Genomic DNA, 16,582 nt, shown 5'->3' on the forward strand with positions numbered 1-16,582 from the left:
GCGCCGCGGGAAGAGGGGGCGCCCCTCCCCGGTCCCCCCCACCCTCCACCCCCCTTCTCTCTCCCCCTTTTGGGGCCGCTTCGCCGAAGGTAGTGCCGAATCTGGCGACCGGAGCCTGGGCGCGAAGCGAAGAAGCCGGAACAAAGTGAGGGGGAGCCGGCCGGCTGGCCCGGGGGGGCCCAGAAGCCCTGGGGAAGCGGGACTCGCGCCGGGCGGGGCTTCCCTGCGACCCGGCGCCCCGCGGGCAGCATGCCCCTGCGGGCAGGGGGAGCTGGGCTGAACTGGCCCCCCCGGGGGCTCAGCCTGCGCCCTAGAGCTCCCCAGATGCGCCCCCGCCGGGGCCCCCCGGTTGCGTGAGGACACCTTCTCTGAGGGGCGCCCCTTGCCCCTCTCGAAACCACCCGGGGCCCCAGCTGGCCAGAGGATGGACGAGGAGGAGGATGGAGCGGGCGCCGAGGAGTCAGGACAGCCCCGGAGCTTCATGCGGCTCAACGACCTGTCGGGGGCCGGGGGCCGGCCGGGGCCGGGGTCGGCGGAAAAGGACCCGGGCAGCGCGGACTCCGAGGCGGAGGGGCTGCCATACCCTGCACTGGCCCCGGTGGTTTTCTTCTACTTGAGCCAGGACAGCCGCCCGCGGAGCTGGTGTCTCCGCACGGTCTGTAACCCATATCCTCCGGGGCACGACCGCCGGGCTGGGGGGCCGCAGGGGGGCGGGCCGCGCCGCCTGAGGGGACCAAAAGCCAGGTGAGTCGGAGAAGTGAGCCCGGAAGGTGGGCAGATGAGAGGGGGGCTGCAAAGGAGGGTAGGGGGCTTCAGAGTAGGAGCGGAGACGGGAGCAGGTTTGGCTGATACCCCAGGCGAGCCCCACCTCGGTACCCACACCTTAGTCCTCCTTGGGGGGTTGGGATCCAGGCCAGGAAAAGAGAGGAGACGTGCCCCACTGGTGTGCAGCTGGATGCTCTCCAGATGTGGGCAGGGGAGGGTCGTCATCCTCCAGATGTGGGGAGCTTCGGGAGCCTGGGAGCTCTATTCCGCCCGCCGCCGGTTAGCGAGCTGGGTTTGGTTTCCGAGTTTGGGGGGTGGGGTGGGGAGGAAGCTGCGGGGACGGGGAAGGGGGGGGACCGCAATCTCCTGGGTTTCCCTCCTGCCCCAGCTCCAAAGTTTGAGGTGGATTCTAGGGTCTGATTCCCCCACCCCACCCCACCGGCACCCGCCCCGACCTGGTCCTTGAGGCTGACGTTTTTACTGCCCCTGAGGGAGATGTTGGGGGGCGGGGACCAGGTCCTAACCCCCCCACCCCCACCCCGCGGGTTGGAGGCACAATAAGGAGATTCCGGCGGCGGCTGATGTCAGGGGTGCAGAATGAGAAAAAGATGTGATGGAGGAAAGCCGTCTGCCCCCAGAGCCGGGGTAGAGACCCTTTCAGTAGGAGCCCAATGCTCAGAGTGCCTCCCTTTTCCCCAGTTCTTTATTCAATGCGGGGTGCTTAAGGTTGGGTTGGGGAGTTTTGTGCCAGATTTTTTCTTGTGGAGGGAAAGACTGTGGTAAGAGCTTTGGCAAGCGGGGGATGGGATTAAGCCGGTCCAAGTTATCCATCCCCTTTCTATGGGAGTGCTCCCGCCTGATTGCAGAGCAGGTATGGGAGACCGCAGCCTTCCAAGAAACTACTGGGGGGACAGTGAGACTCTGAGCTGGTTCACTGGGGAAGACTCGGGTCCACCACCCCGTGTGTACTCCTTGGATAGGTTTGTGGAATGCAAGCCCCACATCCCAGGGGGATAGATTTAGCACTGCCCTCTATCCTCTGCCCCGTCATGAATTGCATGGGAGACCCCAGCCCCCTAATCCCCACGGCCTCTCCCCCTTAGCCCCTAGCACAAAGCACTGCTTGACTAATGCCTAGCTCCAGGCTGCGTTAGGTCCCGCCACTGCCGGAAGGGAAGGGAGGGTACGCTGCCATCCCTGGTCTTGACAGCTTCTCCTGGCACTTTCCTCCCAGCTCAGAGGCTCTTTTGGACTCAGGGTGGGAGACGTCGGGTCTCCCTTGTAACCCCTAAGAGCCCAACCGGGACTCTGCTTTGGGGAAGCGGGGGGAGCTTGGCACCGCCCTCACTCTCTGCAGCTCTGCTGCCTCTAGTGCTCAAAGCAGGGATGTGAGCTTGGGTCCCCCCCAACCCCCATCCTCTACACCCTGTGGGTCTTTAGGAAGCTCCCCTCGTCGCACGCTCTCTCCATCCCCCGCCCTTCCTTTCTCTCTGAGCTGCAGAAATAGAGGGCTGCCTCCAAGGTGTGTGGACCTGCTGAGCTGGCACATCTTGCCCACTCCGCCCCCCCCCTCCCCCGGCAACCCCAGGCCACTTTCTCAGGGGTAGAGATGGGGAACAAATGTTTCTGAAAAGAACAGGCTCAGGGCATCCCTCCTCTCTGCGGCTAATCACCCACCCTCTCCATGAATGTAAAAAAGCACCAGACCTGTCCCCTCCTTCTCAGGAGCCCCCCGGGGGGGGGTGTGTGTGTGGTGGGGGGGACTGTGTGTAGAGAAATCTTCTCTCCTTTTTCCCTCCAAAACAACACAGACCTCTTGGCTAGCATATCCCCACCTGCCCTATCTTCAGGTGCTAGTGGATGGTCTGGGGTCAGATTCCTTCCTTGAGGTGTTCTGGGAGGGGGCAATTGGAGAGGGCTGTAATGACGGAAGAGAGGTGGAGGCCCAGTGCTCATCTTGGGAGTGGGGGAGCAGGCTTCCCTCTAGGGTGGTGGGAGTCTGGGGTAAGGGGCATTAGCATCACTCGGTCTGGACAGCCCGCTAAGCCTGGATTGGCTGAGGATGGGTGGAGAACAATTTCTTGGTAACAAGGCTGCCTAAGATGTGCCCTCACCACTCTCATCACACCCATGCATCAAGGGAAGCCTATGTTTTTCACTGCCGGAGGGGTTCTGGACTGACTCTTGGGCCTCAGTCTTTCCCTCTCTCTTTTTGGTATCTGCGAGGCTTCCCTTGGCTGCACCTCTGGGCCTGAGGGACATAAGGACACCTCCTCTCAACTAACTGAAGCTAGTTAGGCTCTTCTTGGCATGCTTCTCAGCCCCTTCCTCTCTTAGCCTCTTTAAGAAACCAGGTTTCCTAGAGAGGAGATCTAGACCCAGGTGGGAAGTGGTGTGTGAGTGAGTGTGTGAGTGTGTGTGTGTGTATGTGTGTGTGTGTGTTGGGGAGGGAGGGATGGCAGCAAAAGGAAGGAGGGGCTCGGAAGTGGTACTGGGGAGACTGGGGGTTCATGGTCAGAGTCAGAAAGGCCCCCCTTCTCCCAGGCTATAGGGGAGAGAGTGTGTTGGACTTTCCAGTATGTGTTTCTTCAAGTGTGAGGGAGTGCGTTTCCCCTCCCGGGAAGGAGATCCTGAGCATTCCCTCCCCGGCTGTTGTGTCACATCTGGAAGTTTGTGTAGGAGTTTCTCCAAGCTCAGAGCCCAGCACAGCTTTTTCTCATTTGGAAATCACAGGCTGGCATTTGGGATGCCGAGAGGGGGAGTGGGAAGGGGGCCAGAGGGGGAGAAGGGAGCCTGCCAGGAGTGGGGGGAGGAGAAGGGGGAGGCCTGAACAGCAGGAGCCCTAATGGCTTCCAGAAGTGAGTGTGAGTGTGTGATCACTGTGTGTGTCTGAGAGTGTGTGCATCTGGAGGGGACGGGGCACCAGGAATCTCTGGAGCTTTCCTCGCCACTGTCCCAGTGTCCCAAGTTCCCCTGTCTCTCTTACCTAGGGAGAAATCTCCATTTTGGTCCTCAGAGGAAATGGAAGGGGGGTGTTCTTCCTGTCTCCTCACCAATTCCCTCCTCTCATTTTCAAACCCAAGGCTCTCCAGAGGGAGTTCTGGGGAGAAGGGCTGGGGCTGCAGAACTGAACTGGGCTGAGGGGGCCAGAACACCTCCTGGCACTCTTTCTGTCCAGGCCCACCTTCCTTCTCGGCCACATACACACTCTGCTCCACCGAACTGTCAGGGGACTCCCCATCATGGAGAGTGCCAGTTGGAGCCATTCCTGGGATTACCCCCACCACACAGCCCCCCTTCACCCCTTGCCTGCTCCCGCCCCAGCTCTCACCCCGCCCTGCCTGCCTCAGCCAGGATGGCGACAGACACAACTGCTCACACACGCAGACATATACACACACACACACACACACACAGAGTCACAGACGTTTGAATCAGCTTTCTGGCCTATTTCCCCTCCCAAAGATTCCAGCAGGCCAGCTCTCTTGTGTCTCTGTGTCTCTCGTCTCTGTCTCTGGGTGGGGCTGGCTGCCTTTCTTCGGGCTGCAGTTTTCAGTTCAGCTGGAAACCTCCCTCCCCACACACCCACACTCTGGAGCGGTCGGCGGGCAGACCACCGGGAAACAGGCTTGTGGGAGTTGGGGGGTGGGGTGGGGCTCGGCTGGGGGAATCCCCTTTTCAGCCTCCCTAGCAGGAGCCCCCTCCTGAGCCCCTAGATCTCACCCCACTCTGGGGAATGCTGAATCCCATAGACACCAGCCTCTCCGGGGGTGAATGAGGCAAGCACCCCACCTTCCCAACGAGTAGTAGGAGGCCAGGATTCCTGGGTCCAGGCCCTTTACCTCTTCAGTGCTCCTAGGTCTCAGATTAGCAGGCTCCTAGCAGAGAATGGGACAGCTGGGGGGCCTGCTTCCCTTCTCAGTCATGCTCTGCCCTGAGCCCCCGTGCCCCTGGAGGTGGTCCAGCCCTCCTCCCTCCTCATTCTACCTTCCTCTCCCTTATAGCTGCCCAACTAGGCAAGGGCTCTAGATAAAGCCCCACAGAGAGGACTAAGTTGTCAGATAACATGCTCTAGTTCTCTCTCCTGGAGGGAGAAGAGGAGGAGGGATGGAAGTGGGGTTCCTCACCCTGCCATTTCCTTTTTTCTCTGCTTTTGATGGTGGGTTGTGGGGAGACGAAAGATCCTCACTTCTCCTACCCACCTCCCCCTTTGGGATCCACTCCAGCCCGGACAGTCACCATAGCAACAGTAGACATGTGACTGCACAGGTCTCTCATAGTCACTATGGCAACCAATGTCCCCCATTCCCTTGGTTGCCATGGGGATTTGTCACATGGTTCCCCCCCAACCTGATAACCTGTGGGTCTCCCCACTTACCCTTCCCTGCGTGAGGACAAGACAGCAGCCTGGGTAAGGGGAGTTCATATGTGAGGCGGGGGGGGGTCCCTTTAATTACCATGGCAACAAATCCACACCACCTGGTGACACATCCTCCTGTTGTTATGGCAACAGAGGAACATGGCACAGTGACATACGGCCATATTCCCAAGGAAATGAGCCCTACCCTGAGAAGGGTGAAAGACCCCCCATCCTCATTAATTATTCCTTAATTCAGATTGTCCCAAATTTGCCTGTGCCTTGGTGTTTTCCCTGTCCATGTATGTTTACCTATAGGGAAAGGGGAGAGGTGAGAGTGGCAGGATGTACCCGGGAGTAAGGTGAATCGCCAAGAGGGCTCTTGAGAAGGGGCTTCTGTGGTTAAGAGCTGGAGGTGGGGTTATTTGGAGGCAGACTCTGGCTATAAGAAGCCTCAGTGTGAGCATGTATAAGGTGGGGACAGAAAGAGGGACAGCTCCTTTATGGTGTCACTTCTCCCCCCACCCCCACTCATCATCAGTTCATCACTATTGAAGCAAACAAGGTAGGAAAACATGAATGGGGAGATACATCTGGCTTCTAGGCAGGGAAGTTGATTGACTGATTGACTCATTCATTCATTCATTCACTCTTCCCATGCATTGATCATCTGCTACATGCCAGGCACTACTCTAAACTCTGTAGGGGCTTGGGTGTAACAGAGTGCCCGTGCCTCAGCGAGGGAGATGAGACAAGGGCACAGATGACATGGTGGACTCACTGCCATTAGAGGGGTCCAAACAGGTGTCCCGGGAGCCCCTCTTCCCAGGAGAACTACCCACCTGCCCCTATGTAGAGACATCTGCTCATATGGGTCCCTTCCAGAACCCTCTTCCCTACAGAGGAGAGGAGGGGGCTAGGTTGGGGAAAGCAGGCCAGTTCTTGAAGGTAATCGTGTCCTTCCCTTTTCAGATGATGGTCCCAAAGGAGCTCCCTCCCTGTCCCCTTTTTTCCAGGCTGACCCCTGGCTGACCCTTATTCTGGGGATAGATCCACTGGGCTCCGGCTCCACTCAGGAAAACAGCTCCATGGAAACAGAGCACTCTTTTTATTTCCCCCTTCCATCAACTTACCCCAAAAGCCTAGAATTTTTTTTTTTTTAACTCTTATTCCTGTGAGGATGTAAGATTAGGGAAATTGTAGTGCCTTGGGAATTTAGGGTACCTGCTGGTGGGAAGGGATGTGAGTCTGAGGGAAAAGGGCCTGGGTGACAGGAGGGGGTAGGAGGGCTTTGAGGTGATTGAGTGTGGGCTCCCGGAGAGGGGGTGTGGTCTGAGGTTCAGGACAGAGATGGGGTATGGCTGGGATCAGCTTCAAGGTAAGTCCTTGGGTCCCTGGCCAAAGCCTTCTCACTCTAGAAGTGGAGTTATGACAGGAAGATTCATCTGCTCTGGGCGCTCTCTGTCTCACTGAGTCTGGCTTGGTGGGTCGTGCTGTGGGCTGCCATGACACCCTCCCCACCTCCATCCTCAAGGCCTTCTCCTTCCCCTGGCCCCCCACTCTCTGCTTGCTTCTAACCTCTTTACTCTTCCCCACCCCTCTCATGTTTTCCTTGAGGAAACAGGATGCTTGGTCACTTATCTGTGAGTCTGGTGCCCAGAACTCTCTAAGGTCCGGAGGCCATTTTCTACATTCTCCTGTAGATGGGCTGGAAGTGAGTCCCTTAATGAAATCCACTCTGTGGAAAGACTCAGGGTTTAGAAAGACCCCTCTCTCCCCCTTGTTGCAAAACAGAGTCTGTTGGCCAGGGTGGGGCTTTGCTGGAAGCCATAAGAAGGTGTGATGGTGGCATGGTCTGTATACAGGGTACTGTCTGCTCTGCACAGGCTGGGGGCTTATGTCCAGCGCAGGGCCTGGTGTGTAGTGGGTCCTCATTATTTAACTGTGTGAATGTGTCTGGAGGCCATCTGAGGGCTTTGAGAGGCCAGGGGCTGGCTGGGGAAGAGGCAGCCTGAGGCTCCAGTTCTGTGGTGCTTGTCTGCCTCGGCCTGTCTGTCTGGGGCCAGTGCGGTCGTGACAACCCCTTCCCTGCCGCCTAAGCAGCTATGGAAGCTGCTATCCCAGATCAGAAGCTTGGAAAGCTCAGTCTCATCTGGGTCTCTCCTGTGACCTTCAGCACAAGACTTCTGGGCCTCAGTTTCCTTGGGTTCTGGGGAAGAAGGTGATCTAGCCCGGATATTTCTCGGGGCTGTTGTGAGCATCCAATGTGGCATGCTGTGAAAGTGCTTGGTAAACTGTAAGGCAAGCATAATCCGACTTTAGGTTTGTGTCACACATTCACATACATTATCTCATTTGCTTCTCACATTTTCCCTGTGAGGTAGGGAGAATAAGATTCAGACTCAGAGCAAACTCTTGGTGCCTGGCATTTCCACAAGCACGATCGATTTTATCCCCCAGATGGCTTGTGCAAATAGTCAGGGTATTTGTGGCTTTTCCTACTTTACAGAAGAGGAAGCTGGGTCCAGAGAGGTGAGATGACCCGAGGTGGGACTAGCTGGCTACACCTGGCTGCCTCTCAGATGGGGTTGGCAGGTCAGGCAGTGGGAGGTGCTTGGGCAGGGCGTGGGGGCCCGGGCTCAACTCCACCCTGGCCAGCTGTTTCCTTGACCGCCTGGTACCTGGTTTGAGCGCATCAGCATGTTGGTCATCCTTCTCAACTGTGTGACCCTGGGCATGTTCCGGCCGTGTGAAGACATCGCCTGTGACTCCCAGCGCTGCCGGATTCTGCAGGTAAGCATGTGTGTGGTGGCGGGAGGGGGCAGCTCCTGATCTTTATAACCCTGACACCTTCTCTGCAAGAGGCCCTGAGCCCAGAGGAGGGGGTGGGGGTGGGGTAGGGCGGTGTTCCCCCACCCTTTTCTCAGTTTCAGCAGCCTCTTGTCCCCACATCAGGCCTTTGATGACTTCATCTTTGCCTTCTTCGCTGTGGAGATGGTGGTGAAGATGGTGGCCTTGGGCATCTTTGGGAAAAAGTGTTACCTGGGAGACACTTGGAACCGGCTTGACTTTTTCATCGTCATTGCAGGGTGAGGGCCTGGGCTTGGAGCAGGAGAGCGATGGATCAGATTGGTCCCTTCCCCAGGGCCAGTTCTAGGCCCGGCCCCCTCCCCCAGCCCATCTACCGTGCTGCTTTCTCCCTGGCTGTCCACCAAGGGTCCGGGGCTGTCCTATAGTGCTTGAGCCAGTACTTCTCTGAATTCCAAGGCCCCTCCATCCACACCCTCCTCTGTTCATTCTCTGATAAGGAGTCTGTCCTTGGCTTAGGGGTGGCCTTGCCCCCAGGGAGAGAGCTGGCTTTGCAGGGTCCCTTGGTGGAGGGGGAGGACTCCTGCCCCACCACAGCAGGATTCCTCATTGACCTCTTTTGACCCCCACGGCGGCCTCAGACTCAAAGGGCCTCCCTTTGGGCCCCTCCCTGCAGGATGCTGGAGTATTCGCTGGACCTGCAGAACGTCAGCTTCTCAGCTGTCAGGACAGTCCGTGTGCTGCGACCGCTCAGGGCCATTAACCGGGTGCCCAGTGAGTGACCCCTCAGCCCTCGGCCCCCGGGCGGAGAACCCCAAGAGGAGATATGGGAATCTCAGACCCCACCCCTACCTCCTGGCCACTCACAGGCCTCATGGGGGTCTGGAACACTGAGGCAAGCCCCCTGAGAGAAGGGCTCAGTGGGGAGCTGGGTCGCTGGAGCCCAAGGGAGCCCCCACCCGGGCTGCGGCCCCTTCCCCCTCATTTCAGCCTGATTTTAGGTCAGAGTCTCAGGAATGTCTCAGATGACCCCTTCCCTTCAGCTAGACCACCCTCCCTCCAGTGGAATAGGGGCGGGTGGGAGCAGGGTGGAGAGGCTGGCAGGCCAGGAGGAGTGGGTGCAAAGTGGGATGGCCTTTTCTAGCCAGAACCGCCTCTCATGCGGTCTGGTTCTCGTTGGTGAAACAGCACTGGCCACACCGAGCATGACTTCTCTCAAGACGGCCGCTCCATGCCTCATCCTCCCGCTTGTGTCCCCTTCCTCTTCCCACCCCCTTCCAAGCCTCTGCAGCGACTGAATGCTGGGACAATTATCTAAATTAAACCGCATTAGTTTCTGAGCCAGCCAGGCTTTGGCAGCTCCAGCTCCCCTTGCATCCGGCCCCCCACCCTTTCTCAGGCCCCCTTTGCAACTCCCCAACCTACACAAGCTGCAGATGGTCTCTGCTGCCATCCCAGGAGTGGGGTGGGTGGGGGCATGTTTCTGGGGCTCAGTGTCTGATGTAGCAGTAGCCCCCTTTGCTGCGTGTGCATGCGTGCCTGTGTGTGTACCTGTGGGGTGTGTGTGTGTGTGTGTGTGTGTGTGTCTGTGTCTGGGTAGGCAGAGCTGCTCAATGTGTCCTCCAGGCGTTGGTGTATGTTGGTGTTAACAGGAACCCCAGATGAGGGGCACGTCTTCCCTCCTCTCGCGCCCCAGGTGATCGCTGGCAGATTTATAGGCCTCTAACTACCGGTGTAATTCCCTTAATGCAAACCCTGAGGAATTGATCTCAGTTGGAGCACAGAGGAGCTGAAGGGGGCTGGGAGAGGGGAGAGGGGAGAGGGACTGAGTGGCAGGGGCGGGGCAGGGCCACTTCAGTCACCAGGAGGAGTAATTAGCAGCTGCTTAGAAGCTTTTTCCCTAGAGGGGTCAGGGGGCCACGAGTGTCACTTTGGGGGTCGAAACTAGCCACCAGAGGTCTGTGTGCTTGACAAGGGTTTGGTGGCCTGGGGGCTAGTTTAGATGTCCTAGATCTGGAGTGGGGAGGGAGGGCAGTATCCCTAACAGCATCTTAGGGGCAGGTTTGTGGTGCCTTTCCCCGTGGAAGGGGTTGTTAACTGACAGCCACCTGAGGAAACAGCCTTGTGTCTCCTCAGGTCCTGATGTGAGGATCTGGACCAAGCAGAGACTAGACTCAGGGAGGGGGCTCAGAACCACGGTGAAGTGCAGGGCATCTTGGCCCCTGCTGAGGGCTTGGCTCTCAAAGGGAAATTCCTGCCTGCTAACGTCCCTGCTGGGGTTCTCTGCCTTGGTTTCCCCAATGACTTTGGCGTCTATAACTTAGAAAGGTCAGGTGATTATATCTGGTGAGAGAAGGAAGTAGGGTGGGAGTGTGTGTGTGTGTGTGTGTGTGTGTGTGTGTGTGTGTGTGTGTGTGTTGGGGAGTGGGATGCGGAAGCAGAGAGCCTGGTTAAGTCCTGGCACCTACACCTAGCAGCTCTGTGGTCCTGGACAAGTCATGTTAGTTCTCTGAGCCTCAACCCTCATCTGCAAATTGGGGTGATATCAGCTCTGTGATGATGTTGGGAGAGTTAAGTGGGATGCGGTGCTGGAGGATGCTTTGGAAACTGCGGCCACTCTGCTCATCCTTGGTGGTACTGTGCTCTGACTGGCGTGGGCAGGCCAAGAGGGATAGTGGGTAGGGGTTAGGGGCTGCGAGGGCTGCCTGCAGAGTTAGCAGTGTCTGTTGGTCTCCCTCCAGCTTGAGCCGGGCTGTCTCAGCCTCAGAGGCCCCGGTGGGCCCCCTCTGGGAGTGCTGCCAGGCCCGTGGCAGCCAGCCTAGCCCGGCTAGCCTGGCGCCCCCAGCGTGGCTTCTGCCCCCACAGGCATGCGCATCCTCGTCACGCTGCTGCTGGACACGCTGCCCATGCTGGGCAACGTCCTGCTGCTGTGCTTCTTCGTCTTCTTCATCTTTGGCATCGTTGGCGTCCAGCTGTGGGCAGGGCTGCTTCGTAACCGATGCTTCCTGCCCGAGAATTTCAGCCTGTGAGTGGCACATGGGCCGGGAGGTGACCTGGGAGTGGCTGTGGGGCTGGGACCTCCCTCAGTTCCTGTTGCTGGTGACATATCTGTTCTCTTATTAGTGACATGTCTAGTTGTCAATCTTGGCTACACACTGGAGTCACCTGGGGAGTTTAAACAACGGCAAGGCCTTCATTCTCCCCGCTGCCCATTTTGATTTCATGGGTGTGGGGTTCAGCCTGGGCGTGCGGATTTTTAAAAGCTCCTCAGTGAGCCTTAAGTGCAGCCACGTTGGGAACCTCTGCTCTAGGATGGAGACTTCCCACATCCCGACTCTGGAGTTTCACCCTCAATCTGCATGCTCCCGGCGCACCCCATCTGCACCCATGAATCCCCGCCCCTTCCCAGTGCTCGCCCTGTGTGCCTCAGTGCCTCCACACAGCTCTCCCTTCCTGGGCCCTGTCCCCCGAGAACCCTGCTCTCAGCCTCATCCCTGTTTCCTCCGCAGCCCCCTGAGCGTGGACCTGGAGCGCTACTACCAGACCGAGAACGAGGATGAGAACCCCTTCATCTGCTCCCAGCCTCGCGAGAACGGCATGCGCTCCTGCAGGAGTGTGCCCACGCTGCGCGGGGACGGGGCTGGTGGCCCGCCCTGTGGCCTGGACTACGAGGCCTACAACAGCTCCAGCAACACTACCTGTGTCAACTGGAATCAGTACTACACCAACTGCTCCGCAGGGGAGCACAACCCCTTCAAGGGCGCCATCAACTTCGACAACATCGGCTATGCCTGGATTGCCATCTTCCAGGTGGGGCAGCCTGGGCCCTGGGAGAGTCCCCAGAACACAAGTGTCAGGACACAGTCCTGGCTTGGAGTGGTCATCCTCAGGGTTGGGATGGGGTCAGGGCCTCTAGAGGAGACTGCAGGAGGCTTTAGGGGGCCCAGAAACAGCCTGCCCCTCTGCAACCTCCCCAGGTCATCACGCTGGAGGGCTGGGTCGACATCATGTACTTTGTGATGGATGCTCATTCCTTCTACAACTTCATCTACTTCATCCTCCTCATCATCGTGAGTGATTCCTCAGGCTCCTGTGGGGATGGGGGATCCTGGGGAAACGGGTGGGGGGGTGTCCAGAGAGGGGACTTGCTTGGTCTGAAGCTCTAGCTCTCAGGAAAAGTCCCATAGAGACACAGGCAGAAGGTACCTGTCATGCGGAGTCAGGAGGAAATCCAAGGTCAAGGCCTATCACTTACTACCACTTAAAATCTTGGGCAAGTCATTCCCTGTGAGGCCCCCCAGCCCCACCCTGGGCATCTGTTTCTTCATCATTAAAATGGGTGGTCCTCAACCCAGGGTGATGCCGCCTCTCCCAGGGGGCATTTGGCAATGGCAAAGGGTGGTCCTGTTTTTTACGAGAACTAGGGGAGCACTATCGGCATTTTGCTGGGGGGGTTGGGTGTAGATAATAGACACCCTGAAATGACAGTCCTGCAAACAAAGAATTGTTCCACCCAAATTCCCATCATTCGGTGTTGAGAAACGCTGCGTGATCTCTTGTTCCAGCTCAGAAGTTCCAAGACTTTATGAGGACAGAAGACAGAGGCAAAAAGTAGCAATATTTAATCACTATCATTCATGAGTAATCATTTAATTGCTACAACTTATAGCTAACATTTATTGAGCACTTACTATGTGCCAGTCCCTGCTCTGAGCACTTTTTTATGTGCTGGTGCATTTAATCCTCACCAAGATCCTGTTGTTGTCTCCATTTTACAGATGAGGAAGCTGACATTTCCTCATTTGTCTGACCCCGTCAGGTGCTTTGCATGTGCTGTGGATTAGTCTTGCTGGGCTGAGCGTCGCTGCTGAAGTGCGCTGTCACATCTGCTGTCTGCTTAATCCTCAGAGCCCCCTGTGAGGTGGCAGGTGCAGGGACTGTGGCCTCACCTCCTAAATAAGAACTCTGAGCTTCAGAAGGCTTGGTCGCTGGACCTCAGAATTCAACCCCAGGCTACCGACTCCAATTCCAGCCCTTTTTCCATGTCACCAAGAGGCCAATGACAGAGCCAGACAGAGGGACAGATATTGAGAGAAAGAGACTAAGATCTACTCAGGACTTAGGCAGGCTCCAGAGAGTCAGAATAAAGACCTCTCGGTGAGTGAGAGGTGTCCCTGAGAAAGAACAGCGCCCCACCCCCAACCATCCCTGGTATGGAAGGGTAGGGGCCTGTTCCCTTCCCCCCACCATCACCTGGGTGGCAAGGCCAGCACCTCTGGGAAGTGGTCTCGTGAACTTTTCACGGGATCTTTTCACCATTCAGCTCTCCCTGGGTTTGGGGAGTGGGAAGGAAGCAGACAGAGAGGTAAGGGGCCTTGTTTCCACCCTCCCACACACCCCATGAAAAATCTTTCCAAACAGCTCTCTGGAATCACACTAGTGAAGCTAATTATCATAATTACTAGGACACAAACTAGAAAAAAAAAAATCTGCTTTGTCACCATAAATATTCATTACCTTCATTCTGGATTGTTATCCAAGCAATTGCCATCCCAGAACCCCGGGGGAAACTGAGGCATGGAGGTGGAGATGGGGGAGTGTGGCCAAGTCAGAGTGGCAACCTGGCTAGTCTGCAGGGTTCAGGGTTCAGCCCATTACCCAGCTGGGGGAGGGGAAAGGCCAAGGCCAATGGTGATGAGGATACTGAGGTCCCATGGTTAAGGGTCTCGCTCCAGCTTACGCAGCTAGACTTGGGACTAGAAGCAGGAGTTTTGTGAACAATGTTTTTGCCAAGATCTCAAAAGCTCAACCCAATGTGAAAACCCCATGTCCCCGAGATAGCATTCATTCCACAGCCTTCTCTAACTACTAATGGGAATTGGGGAGGGGGTGCTCAGAATCTCGGAGGATGGGCATGTTTAGGGGCAGGGAGTTTGGGAGATATCCTTGCCAGATAACCTCATGATCAATAGCAATGCCTTGGAATTCCATAGAGGTTGGTTCAAGTCTAAGCTTTGCTGTGCATTAGCTGAATGATCATGGGCAAATTCCTCAACCTCTCTGAGCCCCAGTTTCCTCACTTGTCAGATGGAGACAATAAAGGTGTCACCTCTTGAGATTGTTATGAGAACAAAACAGGATGATGCTTGGACAATTATTGAGCCCAGCGCCTGGCACATAGGGAGCACTCGGTACTCGGTGGCTGGCACTGTGATTCCCTTTCCTTCAGGCTGTCTCCTCTTGTTGTCCCCACCCCAATAGGTGGGCTCCTTCTTCATGATCAACCTGTGCCTGGTGGTGATTGCCACGCAGTTCTCAGAGACCAAGCAGCGGGAAAGCCAGCTGATGCGGGAGCAGCGCGTGCGGTTCCTCTCCAACGCTAGCACCCTGGCCAGCTTCTCTGAGCCGGGCAGCTGCTATGAGGAGCTGCTCAAGTACCTCGTGTACATCCTCCGGAAAGCAGCCCGAAGGCTGGCCCAGGTCTCCCGGGCAGCGGGCGTGCGGGCTGGGCTGCTGAGCAGCCCAGCTCCCCGCGGGAGCCAGGAACCCCAGCCCAGCGGCAGCTGCTCCCGCTCCCACCGCCGTCCGTCCGTCCACCACCTGGTGCACCATCACCACCACCATCACCACCACTACCACCTGGGCAACGGGACGCTACGGGTCCCCCGGGCCAGCCCACAGATCCAGGACAAGGATGCTAATGGATCTCGCCGGCTCGTGCTGCCACCACCCTCGACACTCGCCCTCTCCGGGGGCCCTCCAGGGGGTGCAGAGTCTGTGCACAGCTTCTACCATGCTGACTGCCACTTGGAGCCAGTCCGCTGCCAGGCACCCCCTCCCAGGTCGCCATCTGAAGCATCGGGCAGGACTGTGGGCAGTGGGAAGGTGTACCCCACCATGCACACCAGCCCTCCACCAGAGATGCTGAAAGAGAAGGCGCTAATGGAGGTGGCCCCCACCTCTGGACCCCCCACCCTCACCAGCCTCAACATCCCACCCAGGCCCTACAGCTCTATGCACAAGCTGCTGGAGACACAGAGTACAGGTGAGAACTCTGGGTAGGGGCATGTTGGTGCCCCTCACCCAGGGACCGGGTGATGTCCCATCCTAGCCAGGACTGGGGCGTCTGGAGTCAGAAGGACAGGGCTTGGATTCCCATTCTGCCACTCTTGGCGTTGGGACCTTCAGCTAGTCACATCGCTTCTTTGAGCCCTAATTTTCTCATCTGTTAAAATGGGAATCATAATTCCTACATTGTAATAACAACAACAGCTGTCATGTAAGGAGCACCGGCTATGTGCTCTGCTCTATGCTGTTTGCAGTTGTTGCCGGATTGCTGTGTGCCTGTCACATGCTTCTCAGGCAAAACCCCACTGGAGCCTCTCATCAGTTTAAGTGATAAACTTTCTTATTATCCCCATTTTACTGATGAGACAAAGGAGGCTTGCAGAGGTTGTGTGACTTGCCCGAGGCTGTGCCATTGGTGAGGGGTGGAGTCAGGGCCCTCTGACTCTGAGGCCCACGCTCTATAGTCCTTGTTGCAGGTTCAGAGGGGAAATGGTGTGTGATTGTGGTGGGCACCATGCCCCATGCTAAGGGCACTCTTGTAAACGCGAGTGTCACTCCGTCCCCATAGGGAGACCTGGGGCTTGGCGCAGCAAGTCCTCAGGGGCTGCTAGGCTGATGGGTGGAACACCCAGTGTCGTGGGGAAGGGAGATGCTTGCACCTGGGGGCATCCCCCAGTCAGGCAGGGGTGGCACACCCTCCTCCACAGACAGACTCACTGTAGCCGAAGCCCAGGGCCTGTGTTTCAGGAAGGATGTGGCACGTGGGAGAAGTGCGATATTTGTGGGCTGTTATGTGGGAATGTGGGCTGGGACAGGAAGGTGCCATCACAGAATGCAGTGGGAAGGGTTCTTGTGCCAGCTCTTCTACTACCCTGCCAAGGGGCGCCAGCCAGCCGCACACACGCATGGTTCTATTTCCTTCTGTGTAGAAGGCAGGGCTGGGACCATCATAGCTGTCAGTGGTGTTTACTGATGTCCTCCTGCATGCAGGCGGAAGGGCTGGGCCCCGAGCCAGGCGTCTTCACATCCATGCTTTCTCTGGGTGGTCTCTGAGGTTCCTTTCAGCTCTCACAGTCTATGGTCAAAGCTGGATTTAAATGGACATTGGCGTCTTGGGATAGGTCACTGTGTACGTGGACATGCGCAGTCTGGGGGGGGGGTGTGTGTGTGTGTGTGCATGAAGGTGTCTGGTGTGTGTATGTGCCCGTCTGCATGCACATGTCTGGTGTTCACGTGTGCATGTGTCCACACGTGTCTGATGTGTATAGGTGCGTGTCCGTGCACACGGGGTGGTGCTCTTGTCTGGTGTGTATGCACACCCATGTATGCACATGCCTGGCACACGTGCACCTGTGATATGTATGGGTCTGTGCACACTTGTGTTTGGCTGTGCATGTATATATGACTCATAAATTGTATGCGTATGTACACAGTACATGTGTGTATGCGAGTATGTGTCTAGCGCACATGTGTGTGTGTCTGGTGTGAGAACATACATGAATACACATGTATGGGTGTGTGTCTTAAGGATCCCTTGGAAAATGCTACTTAAAGCAGTGTTAATGCAGGGCTGGCTTCCCTGGG

General features: G+C 57.0%; 1 protein-coding gene across 28 annotated transcripts in view; it reads left to right on the forward strand.

Annotated features, from left to right (window-relative positions):
• The first annotated feature begins 424 nt into the window (after positions 1–424).
• CACNA1G (calcium voltage-gated channel subunit alpha1 G) overlaps positions 425–16,582 on the forward strand; it is a 61,553-nt gene continuing 45,395 nt past the window's right edge. For all 28 annotated transcript variants that reach the window (XM_061176989.1, XM_061176992.1, XM_061177007.1 and 25 more), the window contains exons 1-8: positions 425–666; positions 7,804–7,915; positions 8,078–8,211; positions 8,607–8,704; positions 10,796–10,955; positions 11,440–11,740; positions 11,908–12,000; positions 14,192–14,975. In XM_061176989.1, the coding sequence (XP_061032972.1) occupies positions 425–666; positions 7,804–7,915; positions 8,078–8,211; positions 8,607–8,704; positions 10,796–10,955; positions 11,440–11,740; positions 11,908–12,000; positions 14,192–14,975 (1,924 nt within the window). The remainder of the gene's footprint in view (positions 667–7,803; positions 7,916–8,077; positions 8,212–8,606; positions 8,705–10,795; positions 10,956–11,439; positions 11,741–11,907; positions 12,001–14,191; positions 14,976–16,582) is intronic.

Source organism: Eubalaena glacialis, chromosome 19, assembly GCF_028564815.1.
Source record: "Eubalaena glacialis isolate mEubGla1 chromosome 19, mEubGla1.1.hap2.+ XY, whole genome shotgun sequence".
Taxonomy (NCBI): domain Eukaryota; kingdom Metazoa; phylum Chordata; class Mammalia; order Artiodactyla; family Balaenidae; genus Eubalaena; species Eubalaena glacialis.